Source organism: Portunus trituberculatus, chromosome 42 (genome assembly GCF_017591435.1).
Source record: "Portunus trituberculatus isolate SZX2019 chromosome 42, ASM1759143v1, whole genome shotgun sequence".
Taxonomy (NCBI): domain Eukaryota; kingdom Metazoa; phylum Arthropoda; class Malacostraca; order Decapoda; family Portunidae; genus Portunus; species Portunus trituberculatus.
In genome coordinates, this window is record NC_059296.1 from 5789126 (window position 1) to 5806579 (window position 17454).

General features: G+C 38.7%; 1 protein-coding gene across 9 annotated transcripts in view; it reads right to left on the reverse strand.

The window, feature by feature from the left end:
* Positions 1 to 26: 26 nt before the first annotated feature.
* LOC123517762 (hyccin-like) overlaps positions 27 to 17454 on the reverse strand; it is a 40009-nt gene continuing 22581 nt past the window's right edge. For 5 of the 9 annotated variants that reach the window (XR_006678576.1, XR_006678574.1, XR_006678575.1 and 2 more), the window contains 2 exons: positions 11744 to 13075; positions 9711 to 9847 (listed from right to left, as the gene is read on the reverse strand). Coding sequence is in view for 4 of the 9 variants with exons in the window: in XM_045278185.1 (XP_045134120.1) it covers positions 9066 to 9847 (782 nt within the window). In the remaining 5 variants the exon portion in view is untranslated. Of the gene's footprint in view, positions 9848 to 11743; positions 13076 to 17454 lie in introns of all 9 variants that reach the window. The other 4 variants (XM_045278185.1, XM_045278184.1, XM_045278183.1 and 1 more) reach the window with 1 other exon arrangement.

Genomic DNA, 17454 nt, shown 5'->3' on the forward strand with positions numbered 1-17454 from the left:
CCTCTACTGAGTGCAGCAAACAACCATAACGTTGATTTATATATATTTACATCCAACATTGGCACAATTCAAATTACAATATATACACAATGAATATAACATCAGACAAGCGGTTAACGTTTAATATACTTACATACATACATACATACATATATATATATATATATATATATATATATATATATATATATATATATATATATATATATATATATATATATATATATATATATATATATATATATATATATATATATATATATATATATATATATATATATATATATATATATATATATATATAACCTCTATACTACATACCACAGCATGACCTGACAGGGAACCAACCTTAAATAAAAATGTAAAATTAGTGTATATGTATAACTTATGCATACTTAACTATTCCTTTCCTATGTGATATAACAAGAGTTTACCTGCATCATGGTTTCCACACCAAGGAGTTTACTAGTCATGGTAACTCTACAACCTATAGTGACACAAGCATCTGCCAGAAAATCAACAATGTTTTCAATTTCAAACTATCTGGAGATACATAAGAGAAAGTTACACCGTGTTTCTCATGAAGAGTCTGCTACCAGGCACTGAGAAGCACATGTGGCATTACATTACTACATGCCAGTGCCAGCGGTGTCAAGAGTAGCACCCGTCTGTAAAGGTCTGCTCTGAATGGCATTAAATAAGCATTCACCACTGTCTCTGGTACAGTTACATGTAGTACTTCTGTTCATTATAGCTTAGGAATGGTAAGTGGTGGAGGCTGCATTTGAGGACACTTTCACTCTTTTCACATATTCTCACATGAATGCCTTCATCATCTACATTTGTCACTCTTCACTATTTCCAGACTTTATTCTGTTTCATAATTGCAATCTTGAACAAATTCCATACATCCACTATGCTCAACACATACCAAGTTTTGTGAAACTCTGTCTATATTATGTACCTTGACTTACTGTAGCTGCTAAAGCTCAATTATACTTCTTATATTTGCTGTTTGTAATGTTGATTTTTTTTCTACAAATTCCCTGGAAAACTGTATTGCTCAAGTTCCATTTTATATAGTTTTTTCTTCACTGCCATTTTTGTCCTATTACTTCATTCAGTGATGTATCCTGGTCATCATCAGTGCCATCTGCAATTGTTCTTTTCTTTTTTTCTAAATTAACTCTAACCCAAACTATTTAACAGTTCTGGCTTAATTCATCACACAGTGTTTCTAAGACTTAACCTTCAGACTCCTCTACTGAGACATGCAGAAACCTGTGCAAGATAATTAAACTCTTTTATCTCTTCTGTCTTTTCACCAATTAGGTTTAGACCCGACTCCAAAGTGTAAGTATGACTTCGCAAACTGTTTTGCATCCCTGATTTCTTGAAGATAATTTAACTTTCTTACATGCTTTTAATCATTCTTTTGTTCTAATGCAAAAATGTTTAGTTCATTCTACTTTGAAGTAAAATACCTTGATAAAACTAAATTACTTCTTTTTCTTTAATTTGTAATTTCGACAGAGAACATTCTTTTCACTGCTACCCTAACATACAATATATACATTTGAAGGCAATAGTGACATCACATATCCATCTCACACTCTCACACAATAAATGTCAAAACTAGCTGTGACTCTTGCATGTGTACCTTTCTGCAGCAGCTGGATCTGGATACAATATCCCACATGATAAACTAGTTCACACATCAAATTTTCCTTTTTGTGCAAAATCTTCTCCTAACACTAATTTGGTAATTAAGAACTTTGAACATCCATTTTTCCTTTGCAGCCAAGTATTTGTTACCTTAATTACTTTTCCACAACACAATCTTTCAATGTAGTCACATAAGAATATTGCAAATGATCACATTCCAAGTCAGCTCTCTTTCATTATTCATTCTCAAAGTAGACCACTTAAGGACTTCGACCCACACAATAATAATCTTAAGCATGTGGGTGTGAATCTGCACAATAGATACATTCAGGATGTCTGTCAAAAAATCTTTCATTATTCTATTCCCTTTGATTTTATTCATCTAGTTATTTAGATTGTTTTTTTTTACGTTTAAATTTCCATAAAAAGGCATGGAAAATAGTTGATCTTTATGGTCTATAGAAAATCTTCACTCTTACAATATCTAAAGGCCAATTCCTTAATTAATTTCTCAGTTTATTATTAGCAACTATGGGCAGATAGAAATGACATCCCCACTTTTCCTCTTTATATCTTGGTCTTTATGATGGCATTTGTGTACTTAATAATTATGAAAACTATATGAGTTCCCTGACTTTGGCTTGTGCTTATCTGGAATCTTGAGGTACATAATAATGATGGGGCACACTCTGCTACATCTCTAGTCTCCACAAACAACTACAGATCTAACACAATGTAAATTTAGGACCAGGTGACAACTTTCAGCAAGCAGGTGATTGGTTTTCTTATAAGTGTTATTTTTTTTTTTTTTTTTTCAAAAGTAACAATTGCAAATATCTCCAAAACAAGCACTGAACAATTTGTTGTGGCAATCAGTCACCAGAGTAGGTCAGTAACTAAGACATGTGACTCTCCTGCCTTAATATCAACAAAATCCCTATTTCATAATGTGTTTGCATTTTTGTAAATTCTGGCAAATATACTTTTCAGACATATGAGATAATGAAGTTAACATTATTTACAACGAGGAACCAAGGTAGGAATGCCATCTGACAATGTTCATCATATAAATCATACAAAAGTAAAGTGTTTTTTTCTAGCAGATGACGGATATACTGTACTGATCTATTTGTCAACACACTACACAGCAAACCAACAGGTTATTCAACAACTACTCCAAGGAACCCTTAAGGAGGCCACCAGAACAAGGTCATCCAGCTACAGCAACCTAACAAGGAACCCCGTAGGTCACCAGGAAATGGTTATTCAGCTACTCCAACCTAGTGAAGAGTCATTGAGGTCACCAGGAAAAGGTCATCCAGCTACTTAAACTCTCCTGAGAAGACCTTTTGAAGGTCACCCCTATAGAAAGCCAAATAAAACCAAAGATTAAAACACAACAATATTTGTTACATAATATTTTGTGGGAAGGTTGACCTCATTAGTTTCACATTCACACAACTACATGATTGGGTTAAGGCCTCTTACATGGCAGATATATATTGATTCAAGAACTGGCAGGGGGTACACACCCTCTGTACACACTGAAACCCTCAGCCAGCACCCTGCTCTCAAACAACACACCACCCTACACCTACAAAATGGGTGAGTTTAACCATTTGCACTCTGTTCCCAGAAAATGCATTAAAAATAAGAGTACACTGAGTGGCTCATTGCATTAGTAAGTATTTTATGAGGTTTGGTTCAATGCTATTATCAACAGCAAGACAAATGTACATTTTACATGGATTGTATGTATTGCCATGAGTATGACAGCTGTCTTCTGTACACTGGAATGATTTATGTAAGAGAAATGTTAACAAAAATAGATAATACTAACCCATGTCTTCAAGGCCACAACCAGTTCCTTCTCCTGCCCCTTACTGTCCAACCCATACAAAATATTTAAATGAATAAATATGTACAAATAAAATAAATGATCAAATACAAATACTATATGCATAACTCATGACTAAAAAAAAAGATAGACTCTTTCCCTTCCTGCCAGGTTGTTTGATTACAACACCGCTACATCAGTACAGCAGTACCTCGGTGGCTCACAACACGTCTCTTGTGATGAGATGGAAATATTAAGACCAGCCATTGAAGAGTGACAACTTTGTACCTCATTGAACATTTAACAAGACTGGTGCTTAATTCAGTGAACTCATTGATACATCATTCACATGTGTGTATAACAAACAACATATGATGCCTTATTTTGCCTAAAGCAAGATAAAAGCATAACTTTATCAATGACAGTTCAACATAAAATGTAATATTCAGTTGATTTCAATATGCTTTTTATAACTTTACATGACTGAACAAAACAAACCATTCCCTACTGTGCTGAACTAAGCAAAGCTGCTGGTGGGTGACTCAAACCAAGACGACTTCACTAAAACACAAAACTAAGCGATGAACAGCAATGCAAAAGAGAGAGAGAGAGAGAGAGAGAGAGAGAGAGAGAGAGAGAGAGAGAGAGAGAGAGAGAGAGAGAGAGAGAGAGAGAGAGAGAGAGAGAGAGAGAGAGAGAGAGAGAGAGAGAGAGAATGTGCACTGAATGCAACAAAGAAGGTATGTGTCTATTTGAAGAGATTATTCAAGTTTTCCCTTCAGTCTCTATAGAGATTGACAGTAAACACAGACATAAGAACGTAAGAAAAGAGGGAAGCAGCAAGAGGCTGTCAGGCCTATATGAGGCAGTCCCTGTGTGCTTAAGCTACCTAATTCCATCTATCTTCCCCATCCATGAACTTATCTAACCTTCTTTTAAAGCTCTCTATTGACTCAACCCTGATTGAAGCAAAAATCAAGGAGGGACTGATCCAAAGGGGAAGCTAAAGAATGGCAGGAGACTCAAACCTTGAAGCAACACTTAAGATGCACAACTCATTACTGATCTAGCCACAGTGACAACCATCACAACTATACAAATGGAGTACAGTTGTTCTTGACTGCTCCACCACTACAGATGAAAGTGGATTAAGGAATCAGGTTACAGAAGGATGAGGAAGAGGAAACCAAAGTAAATGATTTCATGAGAGAGCCGATAAAGTAATCTCTGCAAGATTTGTCAGCAACAACCCTGGCATTCACAGGGAAGGAGCACAACCTGTCATCCTCAAATTTAAGACTTACACAGTAACATAATGATATACACCTATACCTATGCTCCTCTTCTTACCTGGAGCCCTAAATCCCATACTTGACTAGGAAGCAAATAAAAAGGAAGGCCAGAGGAAACAAAAACAGTGAAATATAAAATAAAAGAAGTAAACCTCATCAGACACAGTACTCATAAGTTGGCCAGACTCAGACATGGGCCATGCAGCCACTCAAACGTCACTCATTCAAGCCACAAAACAGTAACTGTCATTCATTCTTTTATAACAAGTGATCTTTCACCAAGTAAGCAATTATACTTCCAACTTTAATATGTACAAAGCTAAGTGAATGATTATTAATGTTACGTACAATTTTAGATATGCATATACTTTACAACACCCACTAAACATCTAGTAAAAATATGGTTACTTGTAATATATACTACAGTAGGTACTTTACCCCACGTGGTGAACACCCAGCAGCCATGGCTCCCCATCACTACTCACAGCAACCAATGGAAAACACAAGTGTTCATAATGAAAATGGTCATCGATATGCAAGTCTGAAATATTATATGAACTAAACAAACTTTCTAACACAAAGAGAACAGAGATCCAACACAGTCATGTCTGGTGAGAGCAGCTGCTCATGGCAACAGTTGTTCCTCTCAGCCGAAGCAAGCCTTGTCCTGCTACACCAAGAGGACAGAGATAGGTAACTTCTCTCTACAATTTTCAAACAAGATAATTCTTGCCTATATCTGTGTTACTTCCTTGTTGTTTCAGTATTTTCAAATAAACAGGGATCTAATCCTGATGAACTACTGGGAGGCTAGTTGTACATTGATCATGCACAATCTAACAGAAAATGATGAGAAAGGTATGAGTGTCAACACAGTGGTAGTTTTGTGTGCTGCTGCTTACTCTCATCACTGTCCTCCCACACCAAGGCAGGATACTCAGTAATGCAACACAAGGAATCCTTATTTTCCATTATGTAATCTATAATGATACATATTTATATATATTCTACAAAAAAAATTGTAGTGCTTTCATTAAAAAGTGCACACATTTTTCCCTTTTTTTTTGACAACCACATCTGCTGAATACATTTTCAACTATGTTCAAAATGTACCCATTGTGAAAAACAAGGATTTTCTGTGTAGGCAGTTAAGAGGCACTATGGAGAAAATGCTTAGAGATGGTACCAGCTCATGCAAACTTAACAATGGATCAAATGTACACAACACGAACAATAATGAAATCATGATTGAAGTGCTAGATTTATACAGAATGTTCTTGGGGTTAAAAAGAAAAAAAAAACAAGGAAGACTGAAAGTACTGAAATGGGAGGAAAAGTTCTATGCTATTATAAAACTTGCAAAAACAAAGTGAAAAGAAAGAAGACCCCAGTAACAACATTCAGCTTGTGGAAGAACTGTTATTAGATTTACAATATATTCTTTTGTTGCATTCATAGTGTATGCAATCCCCTTTACAATAGGGATCACTTGCATGTTAATGTACAACAAATAATGCACACTGACACGAGATACAGGACAATACAAAACAGAGTAGGATCTCTTACACTATATAACAAGATGAGTGATATGGGAAAATGAGCATGTGTGCCTTGGGTTTTCTTGCCTTCCTCTCTGTGAAAAGTCAAGCCTGCTTGTGCCATCTTTCACCAGTGTGAAGTCAGGTCACCATGCTCTTTCTAGTGTCATTTTAAGAATTACTTTTAGAATCACGCGAATTTTCCTGTAATCTTTACCGCTATACACAATTCACTTTATATTATATGCAGAATACCACAGTAATCATGTAACTATGTGACTTTGCCAAGTGATGCAACAATGACAGTGAGAACTGATCAGGATAGAGTTTCCAGCAAGCACAGGACTGAGGAAGGAAGGAAAGAAAACAGCAGACAAGAGAAGAAAAGCTCCCTTCTTCACTAGTCTCAGATGGAAGTCATGACAAATTTCTGGGTCATATCACACACACACGGTACACTTCAAACAGCCAATGCTATGAAGTGTTTCTCACATCACTCCAGGGTAACATAACACGGACAATGTCAACAACATAGATTTTGTGTAGACGCACACACGCACACAAGCACGCACGCACGCACACACACACACACACACACACACACACACACACACACACACACACACACACACACTTTTTATGGATACATTCCTGCACAAATCAATAAATACATTTCATACAAAACTCTGGCAGCAGTCTTTAACCTTAGATTAATGATCATATGAAATATAAGGACATGTACATATTTCACAAGTTGGATATGAGAATATACAAAAAAAACTTTTATCAGAAACACTGACATATGAAGAGATGTGTGACTCCCACATTTTATGTGAGTTGAGAGAGTCATTAATGAAATGGAGAAACAATCTACACCATTCCATTTCTTCTTGCATTAAACTTGCTTAATACAATTCACAAACATGGTGTTCATTGGTGTTACATTTGAGATGTAGTGCAGGAGTCTAAACTGTCTCTGCTGAACGTGGTAAGTTACACATCAACAGTGGTTCACCTCTTCTCTGAGTACCAAGGTGCTTCACCCTCATTTCTCCATGTCAACCAGTACCACACATCACATCTCCACCTGATAGTCTCAGCTGGCCATCTCTTTCAATGATCCACTTCAAGACACTGGCCACACCCTGAGCCGAGCTACGTCAATATGAATCGTGGAGCGGTGCTTCATCTCTTCACAGTTTGAGCCACAAACCTTCTCTCTCTGGCCTGGATATAACTTTTGACATTGTAAATGACACTGCTATATCAGTTACTGCTAATCTGCCTGACAAACAGATTTAATTTCAGTAAGAAGTTCAACACTACACAAATGACAAATCATCTATCAATTATATAATGGTTTAACTATCACATGTCAGAGTCATAAATTATGCATCACAGTGTATGTTGCATTCACCAAAGGAATTGAGGGAATCCTCCATAGTTTTTTTTGTCTACTATAAGGTTAAAATCTGCTGCCTCATTTTTTCATCACATAATACTGTAAAAGCTGGCCACATTCATTTCATAGACAATATATTGCTTGAGGTGAGGTGTGGAAGAATGGCTGGAGTGTAGGTAATGACTCTCAGAGTGGCCACCAGTTGCCAGGACTGTAGGTATACCACAAGTACACAAGGCCACACAGAAAAGAGCTTTTAGAGGGCAACAGCAATAACACAATGCTGCAGATGGATTCCAGTACCAGCGAACAGTAAACAGTAAACGGTCAGGTAACTCACTACCTATCTGTTATGTGTAACAAGTTATAGGAGAGTGACCTTAATCAGTACTCTCTGGAAATAATATCACACCTACTCTTTTATCACTAGTAACTGTACCCTTGTTAAATGCAAAGCTATACCTCACTTAAAGTTCTATCAGTAAGAAATGTTACTGATAGACAGCAAAATAAAAATAATAGTAACACATAAATCAATTCATCACTATGCAAATTTAACAAACTAAACATAACTAAATAACCAAAGTCAGGTTGCAGAGATCATAGAAAAGGCAATAATCATCCTTGACACTCACTACAATCCCACCAAATGTTCCTAATGTTGTAACAGATCACAGGACAGAGTTACAGGTCAGATGCAATCTACAAACCTTACCCTGCCCTACACTTTCTACTGAACAGTATGGCAGTCCCCTAGGGGGGAACAGAGGAATAAGTACCCACCAGCTCAGAGCTTGAGGGGACCAAGGCTATGTAATGACTAGTGTGCCTGTGCACCACCACAACACTGCTACTATTATCCACTAATACTCTTAATATAATGTCTGAGAATTTGTAGATGAGCACTGAAACCTGACTTGTACTCTTCTAATTAGCAAACAACTTCTGGGAATAGCAATTTTTTTTGTTAGCTTTGACCATACAGTCAAACCCTTTCAATTCCTGGAAAAAAGTCTTATGAATACCAGATTATGGAACAAAACTATGTACAGTGCAAGAGAAATTTGATAGATAAAACTCAGAAGATTAAAAGTAAAGTACAAAGGTGCCCCATCTATGATCACATGAATGTATGAATTTCATGAAACTGTGACACTGAATAGCTGAATGCATTTTGAAAGAGTGAAGAAAACAGCAATTTAAGGGTGAAAAACAGAAAAACCTGCACCTTACAGATTACTTCCAGATTCACTATTGCTTGTAGTCTTAATGAAAAGTTAAAATGAATGAGTGAATGGAAACAAATATATCTGTAGCTCAGAATTACCTGTTCAAATGATCTTGGCAATGTGGTTTTGTGCCCCATTAGCCTCCAGAGGACTCCTGGTCTGGTGGGGGATGTGGTCCTCCAACTCCCTGTGGCTCTCCTCTTCCTCCCCACCGAGCAGCAGCATGTCTTCCCCACCACTGTTGCTGCTCTCGTAATGTCTTGGGGACTTGGTCAAAATTACCTTCATTTCAAACTGCTGTGTTTGTTGCTGTTGCTGTTGTGGTGATTGTGACTGTGTTTGTTGTTGTTGTTGTTGTTGTTGTTGTTGTTGTTGTTGTTGTTGTTGTTGTTGTTGCTGCTGTTGTTGCTGCTGCTGCTGCTGTTGCTGAGGCTGCTGCTGCTGCTGAGACTGCTGCTGTTGCTGTTGCTGTTGCTGTTGAGGTTGTTGTTGTTGCTGTTGCTGCTGGTAGCCAGTGGCATCACTGCCGCCGCCATCAGAGTCGCTGTTCATCGCTGCACTGTTGCGATTGCTGTTGGTCCCATTGCGACTTTCTTTCTCCCTGTCGTGACGGTGCTTTTCTTTCTTCTCTCCTTTCTTCTCCCCGTCTCGACGGTCGCCATTTCTTGCCTTCTCCTTGTCCTTCCGCTTCCCCAGGTTGGGCTTGGATATAGAAGGGGCAGCAAACTTGGCCTTCTCTTTGCCCTCTTTCTCCTTGCCATCCTTTTCCCTGCTGGAGCCCTGAGGGGTGCGGATGGGCTTGTTCTTGTCCTCACCCGCATCCCCTTCCTCCTGGATGGAGGTGAGGGGTCTGTCGTCTTCTGTACTCTGGATGGGAATGTCGTCTGTAGAGGGACAAGGGGTGACTGGTAAGCTACAGCAAGATGACGTGAAGGCAAACAGTCACAGGGAGGTGCAAAAGTGGTCAACATGAAAAACTTCCCCATTCACATTAAAAGAAATAGTAATAGTAATAATAATGATAAAAATAACAGTAAATAATAATAACAATAAAATTATAATAATAATAATAATAATAATAATAATAATAACAGAGGCAAAATGACAGCAGACTACACTTGCAGCAAGGTGATGAGTAATGAGATCTAGGTGATGCCAAGACTTAACAAGGCATGTCAATAGATATATATTCCAAATATGATTCTTGAATTTCATGTTCACAATCCACGATTTGTCTTCAATACAAATAATTGAAATAATCTATTTCTAATAATTTCAGAAAAAATCACTCAATTTTGCAATGCAAGATAAGCTAGAATTTTCAAATAGGAAAACAAGTGTTGTATGAGATGCAAACAAGCTCACAATTATGAGTAATGATTTCTCAAATACTTTTAGTAATGAATCAGACAAACTTGCCATCTACTCTGATTAAAAAATGTAGATTTTGCATTCATATTTACACCCTTAATAAAACTGCATTCTTTCAATGTTAGTTACTGAAAATGCAATAAACATCAACGATTTGTGATGAAGTGTTCCTTTAAGAGCAGTGTGTGTGGAGGAAGACACAGGGCAAGTGTGGTACTCAAGCACAGAGAGAGAGAGAGAGAGAGAGAGAGAGAGAGAGAGAGAGAGAGAGAGAGAGAGAGAGAGAGAGAGAGAGAGAGAGAGAGAGAGAGAGAGAGAGAGAGAGAGAGAGAGAGAGAGAGAGAGAGAGAGAGAGAGAGAGAGAGAGAGAGAGAGAGAGAGAGAGAGAGAGAGAATGTGGGGGAGGAGGTGGAATAGGAAGGAGTCATGAGAGAGGTGAGTTCCAAACAGACACTTGCCACAGTCTGACAGTGTGTTCTGGCCCACCTGTGTACTATATTCAGCTGTAAATCACAACATTACTCAAGAAGCTTCATCTTTATATTCCACCCATTTATTTCATTACCATCACCATCACCACCACCACCATCACCACTATCAACAGCAATGGAACAAAAAGTAATAATGATAAAAAGAACAATACAAATTAATTTCTGAAGTTTAAATCAAGCCAATAACGTGAAGTATATAAAAGCAAGGATTCTGAAAGTAAAACTTACATTTAAAAACTTAGAACATTAAATATGAAGCAAAATTATCTAGTAGTACTGTTACTTCAATTACTACTATCATACTATCACCAACACTGACTACTACCAATACTTCTACTACTACTTCTACTACTACCACCACTACTACTACCACTACCACTTCTACTGGCACTACTACTACTGCTGCTGCTGCTGCTGCTGCTCTTACTCACATTACTAATAACAATGTAATAACAATAAAAAATAGCAATAAGAAAATAAAATCAGAAATAAAATAACTAAATAACACTAATAATAATGATAATATGATAATGATGATAATAATAATAATAATAATAATAATAATAATAATAATAATAATAATAATAATAATAATAATAACAATGGGCCTTCCCAGGTCCATGGTGCAAAAGAAAGGTGCTTTTCAAACTATTGTCAAGATTCCTTGTCAAATACTAATGATGACAATCTTTCTAACTTAATAACAATTTTACTTCAAATTATGCTGAAGAAGCTGAGACACAACATTAGCAAAGTAGTTTATTACTTAGCAGAAACTTTCTTGTCCAAAGTAGTAATACAAAAACAATATATTTATGATACCAAACAGACCAAGCCATGCTTACATGGTGCCGATGAAATTATTACAACAACAATAACAACAACAACAGGGTGACTGGTGAAATAGACGCCACTTACTAGTCCACCAAACCTGCGGCTCCACACTCTTGGCCAAGCTTCACTTCTGTTGTGACTCCTCCTGCCTCCCCCACACCACCTCTAGCCATCCTATGCAAGGGATTTCTAAGTCTGCTAAACCATCAATATGGTTTCTTTCTAAAATGCAAATTTTGTTTTTCTTAAGGTATCTATCTAAGACTGATGAATGGAGCAGTGTTTGAAAGGTGGACCTAAAATGGAAGTCAGGTCTTTCTTACAAGTCCCAAAGGTCCTCCTGGAACCTGTTGCCGTCCACCACGACACTGCGTGGCCTGAGGGGTGGGCCTGAGAGATCAGCAGAGTGACGGTTTGCCATCTTGCTTGGTGTGGAGGGAGCAGACTGGTGGTGCAGGGTTTGTCCAGGCCCTGACTCAGACGAGTGCCTCACATGACCAGAGTGCCTCGTAGAGACACTCTTAGGAGGAGCATCTGGAGCTTCCTCCTCTGGGGCACTGCTGGGGGAGGCCTGAGATCGGAAGTTGAGTCCTGCAGACTGAGTTTGTGAGCTAACAAAAGGGATGTGTGTCTTTAAGAAAGATATGAATCTTTTGTCAGACGTCGGAGAAGTATCTTTTGTCAACAGCTCTGTAGATGTTGCTGGAGAGTCACCAAATTTATCCGATACAAAATCGACCATCCCTTGCCCGCCCGAGGAGGATCGCTTATGTCTATGATTGAGGTGTATATCCAAAAAATTTGCCTTTGGTGAATGAGTAGATCCTTCAACTCTAGCACTTGATGGTCTAGAGGAGAGGTTGGGAGAGTCTCCCACTTTATTATGCTGGGTCTCAGAGCCACTCTGGCTGCCAGACAAAGATCTCTTATGCTTTCGGGTAATGTGTAAGTCTAAGCGAATTCCCTTTGGAGACTGGGCTCCCTCTCGGTTCTGTCTAGGAGACATGTTGGGAGACTCACTGGATTTATTTGCATGTTCCCCTGATCCCTGTCCCCCTGAGGGTACTCGCTTGTGCCTGCGGCCCAAGTGCAGGTCAAGCAAGTGAGTTTTGGGTGACTGAGAGCCAGACTCCTGTTTGCCACTTGAGGACCGACTGCCTGAGTCACCAAAGCGGCGAGACTCTGGGCTCTTGAGGACCTTGGACTCTGGAATCATCTTAAGGGCAGTGACACCCATCTGAGGAGTGTGGCGGGAGGAGGAGGAGGATGTGGCAGGCTGGGAAGCAGGACCAGGGGAGTGAGTGTGACCCTGGCTGGGCTGGAGTGTGTGGCCGAACGTTGGGTCACGGCTAACATCCACATACCGGTCCAAGGCAAAGGGATCCTCCTCATCCCCAGTACACTCTAACAGATCATCTACCATGCCGCATGCAATGAACGTGCAACAAAAATTAATAAATATAGTTTTATATTGGCATGAGTCATTTTTAAAAAGGCTAGGGATTCCTAAAAGCTTGGTTATCATATGTAATTATCTACAACTCTAAAGAAAACAGAACTTGTGTGTGTGTGTGTGGCTGGAAATGACCAGGACTGCTCAAGCACACAATCATTCATCCCTCATAAGGGAAGCTAGAGTAAAGGTCAGGAAAACATTTCATTGTCACTGATTTTTGTAGAGGTGTTCAGAGTATTGTTTCAATAATAATGTCATTAATCTGCCATGAATATTAACCACTTTATTCCACAAACTTAATCCATTTCAATTTGACATAATAGAAAACTATGTCCAACACTCAACAAAGTGAACGCTGGCACGACAATGCCGCCCCACGGCACAAACTCACCAGGAGCTGAGGCCACTGGGCTTGAGGGCCAAGCAAACCCTGCCTTGCACATTGTCACCATTTTCAGCTTTATAAACATTTTAATATATACTGTTTATCATATGCTTCACAATTTATCAAGAAGTATAGCATCTCCTGTACTGGTAAACTAAATAATGAAAATCATTGCAACACATCACACTGACACCTGTGTGCAAAATAAGCATTAATAAAGTTTTATCTCCTCAGTAACTTTCCTCAAATGACATCAACTTACAACACTAGACTTCAGTCCTGCTGCTGCAGAAAACAAGCTTGAGGCAAATGATGCATTAATTTCCTCTAATGCAACAGTAGACAATCTCACAAAATTCAAATTGCAATCAAGAGAAATAAGAATGACCCTTGGACATGGCCTGGCCAGCACAACATTTGCTCTACACCTGCAGTGTGAGCATGGCTTCCTCACACATACAGTTACAATGGACAGGAACAGGGGATAAGGTGCCCACTTCAGAACAGAAAGAAAACACAATTTGATACTTTGATTCATCTCTCTCTCTCTCTCTCTCTCTCTCTCTCTCTCTCTCTCTCTCTCTCTCTCTCTCTCTCTCTCTCTCTCTCTCTCTCTCAATATCAGGTTATAACAGAGGTGAGCCAGAGGCTGGGACAACAAAACCTGAGTAAGTTGAGTAAGTCATCACTAGGATTTCTTTCAATGCACAGTCCACTGTTCCATCTTTGTACACATACAACCCAGATTTTCTGACAAATATGGATAAAAGATGCTTACACAGTGTAGTTGTATCTATATATTACTTTATGAAGAAATACAAGTCAAAGCAAATTTGTCTCTCCTCATCACTCTTTCCACTGTTTATGTAGTAGTGGGTGCCTTCTGTGTAAGACATGTACAGCAGAGCAAGTTGCTTGTTACAGATTCGCTCTAAATAGGTAGCGGATCTTAATGGTTGAAGGAACACTGTAAACACACACACACACACACACACACACATACACACACACACACACACACATACACACTCATTACTCAATACATATAATGTAAACACAAAGAAAAGAATACTAAGCTTGAGAGTGTTAGCTGATGCCTGGCATACGGATTTGTTGAAGACACAAAGAGTAAACTTGTAGTTGTGTGGCTTCAGGAGGGGATGGAAGGGAAGAGGGGGAGTAAGAAGAGATACATCCCTCCTAACACTTAAATTGAGGGATGATGTGTATAATCAACCCTCCTTGAAATTTATAAATCTCACCTTCCCCCTTCAATCAAGCAATGGAGGGAGGAATTCATGGCTAGTCACATTTGCATGAGTGGCTCACCCTGGTCACTCCACCACACCAAGCTCCCTAGGGAAGTACATGAGAGTGGCTGTGAGAGGGACAGAACGGTGCACAGCAGCGACCATCAATGCTACACCCACGGCTCTACTTCTCATTATTTGAACAAAAGTAAATAGATAAAAAATTGATATTTCTTAAACTAATGAACTAGAATATTTTGATAATTGCTTCCCATCTCATTTGTAAGGATATTTTGTCCTATTTTATAAAAAAAAGACACCAGTGAATCTTAAATTTCTAAACTAAAAATCTTACAAAGAAGAACATAGAATGAATGACTGCAGTAAGACTAGTAGTACTATCATTGTTTTTCTGTAGGCTGTCCTCAAAACAATGTATTCTTGCCTGAGGTTCCCTATCAGACACATACATCTATCCTGCCTGGAAAGGCAGACTGGCTGAAATGATGAGCTATCACTACACTGTGCCTGCTGCAGCATATGAGTCAAATATGTCTGTTAGTGCTAGCATCACAATATTCATTGAACAATTATCATGTGCATCAATCACTAAACACCTCATCAATTCAATCTAAATATCACTTCTGTCACTTTGGGCAAGGGTGAAGAAATATCGTCAAGGACACAACCACACCCCTTACACAAGGCACGCTGACTTGTACACTTGTACAAACCATGGATGGCTGTATGCAACAGTGGAACACACCAACACACTATTATGCCCATTATTACATCCTTGGCTGCATGGAATGATCTAAACTTAATGACATTAATAAAAATATGACTGCATTGTCCCTTATGAAACCTATTAATATTACAAGCACACATCCTGAAACTATATGTACACACTCATTCACTCACACCCATAAGCAGTCACTCAAATCTCAGGCTCTTGGCCACATGACACAATTTTACAACAAGCATGGCACTAATGTAGTCACCAGTCTTTCTCTAAACTCCATCTTTACTCACTGCAATATCACACCATCAAAACAACTACTAGCATGTGTCACTCTAATATATATATATATATATATATATATATATATATATATATATATATATATATATATATATATATATATATATATATATATATATATATATATATCATTAAAGGTGATAGCCAATTTGGTGTTAATGATTTTCTTTAAGGTATTTTCTCTACACCTTAAAAGTGCCTTATTCTTTTTCTCAAGGGGCGTGATGGCTTCGCCATTGGTAGCCATGTCTGCTATATCCGGATTTCTGGTTTCTTGACCCTTCCTCAGTAGCTAATGGGTTGAGGCAGAATCACATAGCAGATGTCGCCGCAGGAGGCCCAGCGACAACGAGAGAAAAAGCTTGATGAAAACAAGAATCAAAGAGCTGCGGAATAAAATTTTAAAAAACTTAAACCTCTCCTTCAGGAACTCGAAGGAGAATGGTCTAAAACCGGCATCGATGAGCGCATAAAGGAGAATATAAACAATCTGTTTCATGCTATGATACTGTAGCACAGAAACTCAACTACAACAGCTAACCAGAAGAAGCTCATAAACCTCAACGGAGGACACCTCAAACATCCACGGCCTAGTTGTGAATATATAAACCTTACAAACAAGTCGCTCATGGTGGACCAGGAAGAAATCCTGAACATAGGGCTTAACTGCCACGTGATGTCAAAGCCCAAAAAGTATCAGAAACACATTGAGTGTGAATTATTAATAGGCGAAGTGGATAGACTTGCAGCAAAAGGAGGTAACCACTGAGGAGCCATTCAAGCAAGAAGTCATCACAGAGGCCAACAAAACAAGAGGCAGCTTCAACAGCACCATCATCGAGCCGAGGCACATAGAAGTGGCGAAACAACTTAAGTCGGACCCTCAAGTGACAATTAGGAGAGCAGACAAAGCATCTACACATGTGCTCATGGACACTGAAGAGTATCTTCGAAAAATGGATGGCATCCTAAATGACACAAGCAAATTTATGAAGGTCACCAAGGACCCCACAGAAGCCCTTAAAACTAAACTTAACAAGATCATCATGCAGCAAACCTCCGGCCTTAACTTCACTGTAGAAAAGTGTAGCTGGCTCCATGCCCTTTCTCAACATACTTCAACACAGAAGTCTACGTTAAGGCCACAAACCCCGGACACTGCCTTAACGGTAAAAGTGAATGCCCGCAGCGATACAAAGACTCCACCATCGGTGCATACAAAAGATGAGCTCTTACACACTGTACCACCAGGAGTCAAGTTCATCAAGAAATAGAGAGATCTACCCAGGTACTAATCAACAATGGACACACGGAGAATGACATCGCCCGCCAAATGAAGAAAATTTTGAATAAATAGTACAACGCCAATGCCACCACCGCGGAAGACAACATCATCCTCTTCTACCGGGCCTTCTATTCATCGTCGCACAAAGAAGAAGAACGAATAATGACAAGAATCGTCAAGAACAACGTTAAGCCAATTGATCCTTGCAGAAAAGTAAAATTACAAATATACTACAAGAATAAGAAATCCAGCCATCTCCTCCTAAAGAACAGCCCCAACACCAAGAGATAAACATTGCAGAAGTCATACGTCGTATATAGGTTCACCTGCAAACAAGGAAACTGTGAAGTCCTTCCCACAACCTATATCGGCAAGAT